The 7,849-nt window shown below is 38.4% G+C and overlaps 1 protein-coding gene across 1 annotated transcript; it reads left to right on the plus strand.

Annotated features, from left to right (window-relative positions):
• Positions 1–1,811: 1,811 nt before the first annotated feature.
• On the plus strand, positions 1,812–7,167 carry LOC116307884 (putative methyltransferase-like protein 25). Its single transcript, XM_031718204.2, has 10 exons — positions 1,812–2,291; positions 2,853–3,621; positions 3,715–3,806; positions 4,185–4,214; positions 4,356–4,394; positions 4,673–4,707; positions 5,246–5,339; positions 5,443–5,517; positions 5,818–5,889; positions 6,239–7,167. The coding sequence occupies exons 1-10, from the start codon at positions 1,812–1,814 to the stop codon at positions 6,326–6,328; spliced, it is 1,776 nt and encodes a 591-aa protein (XP_031574064.2). The 3' UTR covers positions 6,329–7,167.
• Positions 7,168–7,849: the final 682 nt, after the last annotated feature.

Genomic DNA, 7,849 nt, shown 5'->3' on the forward strand with positions numbered 1-7,849 from the left:
CACCTTATACTATTTTCGTTTGTACCTGACTAAATCACAATGATACAAAAACTATCCCCGCAATCTCTTGTAGCTTAATTCTTCTAAAAATGTGTTGCATCCCCCTCTTCTCTGAAAAAATATCAACCCCAACCCCCCCCCCCCCCCTTTTCTGGTACAAACTTGTTCCGACCCCCGTTTAAATTCACCTGCCACCTCCTGCCATCATTCTGAACACAGCCTTATTGGCCAAAACCTCTGTAAGTACGAGGAAAATTTATTTCTGATTTTTTTGTGCATGTTATTTCATACTTATCGTACACTCAACAAAATTTCCCGACTCTGAATTGGTTGTTGGGGTTTCGATAGGAGTACAATTACATAGCGTTCATTGTACTCCGTGGAGTACCGAAGTAATCGTCATGGCACGAACTTACAAAACAATTTCAAAACCACCCCAACCCACCCCCGACCCCCACCAAATTATTTCTATCATTTTGTACTTAAAACAAACATATAAATCAAATTTTTAAAGCCGCAGAACTAATATTTTTTTTATGCATTTCAGTTGAGGCGATGAGCTGAAAATCGGCCGCCAAATAGACAAAGATGAACGGCGTCGCTTCGCATTTTTTTTACTGAAATTTTGTTGAGTGAACTATAAACAAAAAATTAAATCGCACGATCTTTCTCGTACAATTTGGAATTAATAGACACTCGTAATGTTTTGAAAATTCTTTAATTGCACTCGCCTAAGGCTCGGCAATTACAAGAACTTCAAAACATTACTCGTGTCTATTAATTTCCAAATTGTACTCGAGATTGTGCGATTTCCTATACTAAGTCTTATGTCATCATAAGACTTATGTAGCTTGCAAGTTGTTGACCAAAGCATTCCTCCATTAGCATTTCTTGTTAGATCAAACCAACATGGTGGCTGTTTCAATGGTGGCTGTTCAATCGTTTGCTTTATATCTCAAGAGGGATTTGGAGTCAGTTGGTTTGCAAAACCCAAGAATAACAGATTACATAAAGCTTACTGTTCTCGTTCTACGCTCGTCCCATCCATCTGGTGATGACCTGTTCACTTTGGTATTTTGACTTTATTCTTTGCTTTGTCAAAAATTTATCAGTCGTTTGGAGCAACATTATCTACCTAAAAACAGAAAAGTTCAGCTTCATTAAGGCTTATCTTGGAAATTCAGTTTAAAATTATTTCGTGACCCCGCTTAGATGAATTAAATTCTTTTTCAAAAAACTAGCTAAAATCAGACACAGTATTCAATTTAATAATATATGCAATCACATGAGGACACGTCTGAGGACACTCGAGCCGTGAACAGTGACTCCGAGGTGTTCAAAAATAAGAATTTTTTTTCGATTGCTCAAGCGATGCTTTACAGTAGACATGTTTAAAAAAAGCGACAAAAATATCAAAATATTCACGGTTCAGAGCCCTCACTGTAAAACCAATCATCAATAACAAGGAAAATTAATAAATGTTAAAAATGATCAGTCTTCTAAGAGTTTAGAGGTTATTTATACCTCAGTCTGAGAGATCCCATGGTTGGTTAGATAGACAAATCCAACAGTACTGAACGCTGAGTGAATCTCCTCAGCTAGCTTTTGCCAGGCAGCATCATCAACAGGAGGCCTTTGTTTGTTAGAGATACTAAAAAGCAGTAAAATCTACTATCGGAATATGGCCTGTCTCGGTTGTCTTGGAGAAGGGTAGCGCCATGTTTTTTGTGTAGGTTTTAAAATGAGTATAGACTCTGTATTGGGATTCCTGTGGTGGTATGGTTGGGTTTCCTGTGGTGGGGATTTCCAACATGGCGGACGTGGAGGAAAGTTTTGCTTCTCGTCTTAAGTCAGATTTATCTCGCATCAAGGACTTCCTCGTAGAGAATGAGAATATCATAAACGCTCACAATGTAGACTTCTTCACTAAAGATCTATGGAATACATGTTTACCCAAAGGAATACGAGATGATTTGGATAAACTTTCAGTAGAAGAGGTCGCTTCCTTACCTTCTCTGTTTCTTCAAGGAATGGAAAATCCCGAAGGCTGTTCTTCTGGTGTTTTAAAGCAATGCAGCAACTTGGTAGATCTTCTTTCTCGTGTAAGAAGTGTTCATTTGAGGAGTTTTCCTCACGTACAAGAAGGACAATATTTTAAGAGAGGACTTGATATTGTGGGGAAACATGCGTCAGCTTTGTCTTCATTCATGATGAGTCCAAAGAAAGCTTACGAAGTTGATGTCATGTCTCAAGCCGTGCATGATCTTGTTCAGAGGACTAAAGTTGATAAGGTATCTAGTGACAAAAAATGGAATGACTAAAGATTTGTCAGATCATTAGCTGTCATGCCGGTGGGTGGTCATGATCATGACGTGGAGGGGGAGGGATGACAAAAAATCTTTTGAAAAGTAGAAAACATGTGTTTGGCTTTATGCAAGGTTATTATATAATTGGGATAGTACGCACATGCTGATTAGTTGAAAACTGTGCTCTATTGGTGAACGGAGCACAGTGCTGACACCATCGGCATATGCAGAACATGAGAGAAGCGTTAGGAGAAGCAAGAATTGCTAACAGAGTGCTAGTCTTAATACTTCTCAAATGAGTGTTTTTCCCAATCCCCAAGTGCTATAATATTTTAATTGTACACAACACAGCAAACATGCTTTTATTTCTTTTTTAAAATAAAAATTAGAGCAGCCATTATTTTGGTTATTGAATGATAAAATAGAAAGCGTGCGATCATGCTCTGTGCTCTCATAATGCACCGACCTTCATCCAATCATAAAGCAAGATCTACAACAGTTCTTTTATAAAGGATTTTTTGATAGTAACATTTTTCTTCTTGCCAGGTTGTTGACCTGGGTAGCGGTAAAGGCTATCTCAGCCAATACTTAGCATTGAAACATGGGATACCTGTGTTGGGTATAGACTCAAGAGAATCAAACACGATGAATGCTGAAAAAAGGAACGAAAAGACCTTAAAAGTGTGGCATTCTCTGCTCAAAAGAAGCCAAAATCAAGAGAATTCTTATAGTAGGACTAAAGAATCTTGCAGTCAATATGTTGTCGATCATTCAAATGATACAAGTCTAGGTGCAGTTTCACTTGGAAGTGACAATGTTCCGGAATCATGGGAAAGCTCTTCAACTGTAGACAATTCATCATCATCATCAAATGATATGCATCCGTATTCTTCTTCAAAAAAGATTTCAATAGGTCACTGTGAAGATGGGAATATTCAGAACACTGTTTTACCTGGAAAGGATGACATCCCTGATAAAGATGTTCAGAAATCATGTTTGAAAACTATTGAAACTTCAAAACACGATTCATACCTTCCTGTCACAGCACATGTTAGTAGCAGTGCACAGATATATCAGAACCTTGAGGCTTTGTTTGAGAAGAAAAATACCAGTATTTGTAATGACATAAATAAAGGGATTATTTTAGTTGGTTTGCATACTTGTGGTGACCTGGCTCCAACAGCTATCAATATTTTTATCAAAGACTCAGTTGTGAAAGCTCTCTGTCTAGTTGGTTGCTGCTACCATTTACTGTCACAGCCTACAGACTCTGAAACACCAATTGAAATGGAAGAAAACATGCAGTCTTGTGAAGGTAGGTAGTTTGATTAGATTAATTGGGAGTAAAATTAAAAGGGAAGGAATAGGCTGACCAAGATCATACTTTGTTTTTATTTTGTATTGTCAGGCCTTGAAGCTGAACATGGCTTCCCCTTGAGTGATTTTCTAAAACAGCAAAACTTTAGGGTCAGCAGGAATGCTACCATGGTAGCACAACAGGTACAGTACATGTAGATATGTAATGCATTCTTATTAAAATTATATGTCTCCCCTACATTGTTGCGCTAAAAGTTGACCTTCTATAACATGGCGTGCATGACAACACAAATTGATAGCAACAATGTTGTGAGCTTTGAAAGTCATTCAAAAACCTGCAACATGTTGCAGCAAGAAAATAAAGTTTAAAATCTTAACTGCGCACCATGTTACACTATAGCAAAAAGTTGTCATTGGGAATCGTCTTACAGTATGTAACACCACCTTTTTGTCTTCAATTTCTCCAATCCATCCTAAAACGTTTACTTGTCACATGACTTCAATGATTATTTTTATATCAGAAAACTAAATGTAAATGATAAAAATTTGATGTGTTTGCAGGCAGCAGATAGGATTGCTTCAGAATGCAAGGTAATCATTCAAGACCTTTTTCAGATAATGCTTTTAAATTCCCTTCTAAGTACATGTATTAGGGAATTCCATTACCATTGCTGTAAGAATAGAGAATCGAGTCTATTTGACATATAAAAAGACAGTTTTTCATAATTTCAGATACCAGCACCAAGTATATTCTATCGTGCGGTACTGCAGGTAAGATATGACATTCTAAATAAATTATGATAGAAAACTGGAACATACCAGCACCAAGTACATTCTATCATGCAGTACTGCAGGTAAAATTGGCATATTTTATAAACGAGATCAAGTAAACCAACATCAATTTCATTGATACCTTGATAATACAACCTCTGGGCTGATCAAAGTCCTGGCACGGTAAACGATTAATGGATCAACATTGAGCGTGTTAAGTTTAAGTTTTTCAATCTTGTGTGAATTACTCAGAATATGTATTTTTTATCGTTTTGTAGGTTATACTCAAGGAGAAATTAGGCTTAGATACAACGTAAGTTTAATTCTTCATAGCAGATTTCAAATGAGTCCAAAGTTAAAGGCACGTTGATAGACCAAATCCGCAGAACCAATTACAATTCACGATTTTATGGTTTGTTCAATGAAAATGCCCCCAAATAACATTCAAATTTTATTGATGCCCCGAGAAAAAACCTCTGGGCTGATCAAAGTAGGGATCAAAGTCAGGGCATGACTACAAAACTCACAGATCAAATCCTGAAACAATATCTGGGCCGATCAAAGTCCGAGCACAGGTAACTCACAGATAGAATTGGAATTTAGCTGCTTAGGTTTTGCAGAGGGAGAAAAAGTTGAGAACCCGGAGAAACATCCTCGATTAGATGCAGGAAACGAACTCCTCTCACATGTGATGCCTTGAATCAAACCTGATACCACATGGCCAGAGGTAGGAGGCGAGTGCACTACCGCTACGCCAGCCTTGATTCCCTCGTGCTTGCTTTAGGTAAATTCTAAAGCCGAAAAAAAAAAAAATCAAAAATATTTCTCTCATATTGTTTTTACGTTATCAGAGGAATGCATGTTGGAAGAATTGGAGCGAAGTGCAAAACGTTTACAGAATACATCCATAAAAGTTTTAAGAGGCTTGGCCTGGAAAACAAAATGGTAAGAAGCATTTGTTTAAAATATGGATCTCCGTCATCCCTGGCGCTTTGATTTGTATCAGGAATCTCTCATGGATTTTAAAGATCCCATTTATGTTCCACAGATTTCAGATGAAGAAATACAGGCATATTATAGAAGATTTCAAGACAGGGAACGTGAAATAAGGGCGTTTCATCAGGTAAGCTTATAAAAACTGTTCTCAAATATAGTCTTGGGGTGCAACCACGACTCAAAATTTCTTGAGATATAGATAAAAATGAAACAGAAGATATGTTGGTTACTAATTTGTATTTTATTAAAGAAATAAAAAACTTGCTAACTGTGCTGTGTAAAGTTATAAAGCACTTACGGATTGGCAGAACATGAGCTACGCGTCGTGCTTCCCCAAACACGACTGCACATAGCACGCGCGCCGGCGTTTTCTATTTCTTAAACAGTCCGGAAACAATCTATATTTTTGTTTTTCCTTCTTCACCAGCTGCGGGCTTGCATTGCACCTTGTATTGAAAGTGTGTTTCTGATGGACCGACTATGTTATCTACACGAAAAGGTATATATAATTTATAAACTTGACTATTTTGATCAAGGGCGGATCCAGCCAAAATTTTAGGGGGGGCTAATTGAGTTTCTTCCGTCAACGCGACGGAAAACGATGAAAAAGCATCTAATTCTTCAGTTTTTTTTGTTGTTTTTTTCTGCTGAAGGGGGGTGGGAGGAGCTTCAGCCCCCCTTTGCCCCCCACCCCCTAGATCCACCCTTTTTGATGCAATTGGTTCCATGTGTTATACTCTATATATGATGTTAAATAGTAGTCTCAAGATGCTGGGGTATTAGTGACGACGGTCTAGCGACGGTCTTGCTGTCTCTAATTTGATTTTTAAACAATTTCTGTTTTATAGGGTATGACCAATGCTAGAATAGTAGCCATGTTTGATCCCGTGAAGTCTCCCAGATGTTATGCAATCATCGCTTCGAAGACCAGCTGTTAGCTGAAGAACTACCATTTTTTAAACGCTTGCTCGCGCCTCCGTACTGCGATACTTATATAAACGAAGCCGTTTTTAGTATCGTCGCGCAACGCGCAACGCTAGCGTTGCGTGACGGCACTAATAGCGGCTGCGCAGGAGACTAGTGTAGAGCACTGTTCCTTACTATGGACAGGACTCACAGCTTCAACTCATTTTATTGGCTGGTATGGTAAAAATCAGGGCACGGCTAATAGATCAAATTGGAATTTAGCTCGTTAGGTTTTGCAGGGGAGGAAGAAAAATCCCCGAATGAAGGGAGACCTAGCAAACTCTACTCACATGTGATACTCGTCTTGAAATCGAATCCGAAACCTAAGAGGTGAGGGAGAGTGTTACTCTTGCTCATCAAGTGCTCTACATTCTCCACAGAATTTTTATATCACAATACAGAGCCAAAATAAATACAGAATATATTTATTTTGTATATGGTTGTGTGTAAGTTTTTCTTAGCCTGCGTAGTGGCCCTTCCCCGGCTCTCCCAAAAGCGCCGCTACGCGGGCTAAGCTTTTCTCTTTCCTCAGATTCAAACACGTTAGCCAGCCAATCAACACGCGTTTTTTTTTTTTAATCTCAAATATTTTAATGGATATTATCATTTATATAATAAATGATTCCTAATGTAGTGGAGGGAACGTATTGTGAATAAGAAAATAATTGATCTAGTTCTGTCGTTAGTGGGAGAAAACATTTTGACTTACGTCATTACAATAAGAGGAGACAATGTTGCGTGAAGTCAGAAGGGTGTTGGAATCGGAAGGTTTCCTTTTTCTTGGCTTGTGCTTTAGCTTATACATTAGGAGCAAGGGAGGATCCAGGAGGGGGGGGGGGGGGAGCAAAGAGGTACTGAAGCCCCCCCCCCCCCCCCCCTTTAGCAGAAAAAAAACAACTGAAGAATTAGATGCATTTTTTGTTTTGCGTTGTGTTGTTGACGGAAGAAACTCGATTAGCCCCCCCCTCCTGAACTTAAACCGGCCCCCCCCCCTAAAATTTTGGCTGGATCCGCCCTTGAGAGCGATTTTCTACAATTTCATGCATACTTCTTTCGATTCCGATTCGGTAGACTTGCCGCAAGTCGACCTCTCTTGTCTCCCTGGGAGGTCCTTACGAAGTGATAAACACAGGAAGCCCACGCCACGCCTTCAGATAAAACAAACATTTGCCAGGTCATCGCTAAATACATACACGAAAATCTTTCTTCTTTCTAAAAGCGACAATAATATTGAAGTGGTGGGATATTTGGCGAAAATTTCCTTAGATGAGGTATATACTTTTATTTAATAAGAATACTAGTTGTAAAAGACAACGTTTCGCTATTTTTATGTTAGAGTTTTAATTTCGAGACGAAAGGCTGTTACCAGGAATAAACATATATCGAGCCACGTAATAAAAATGTCTCCTGATATGATTGATTGCTTGATTAATATAAATGATTAAATTGAAATGATTAAATTGAATCATGGTGCTACTTGGTGCTATTTTTCC

Source organism: Actinia tenebrosa, unplaced genomic scaffold, assembly GCF_029948245.1.
Source record: "Actinia tenebrosa isolate PJP-AT-01 unplaced genomic scaffold, QUT_ActTen_1.0 PGA_scaffold16__25_contigs__length_10494907, whole genome shotgun sequence".
NCBI lineage: Eukaryota > Metazoa > Cnidaria > Anthozoa > Actiniaria > Actiniidae > Actinia > Actinia tenebrosa.

Coding starts and splice junctions, on each gene's coding strand:
- LOC116307884 (XM_031718204.2), top strand. CDS start 1,812: ATGGCGGACGTGGAGGAAAGTTTTGCTTCTCGTCTTAAGTCAGATTTA. Junction 3,807..4,184: donor CTACCATGGTAGCACAACAG/GTACAGTACATG, acceptor ATGTGTTTGCAG/GCAGCAGATAGGATTGCTTC. Junction 5,340..5,442: donor TTGGCCTGGAAAACAAAATG/GTAAGAAGCATT, acceptor TATGTTCCACAG/ATTTCAGATGAAGAAATACA.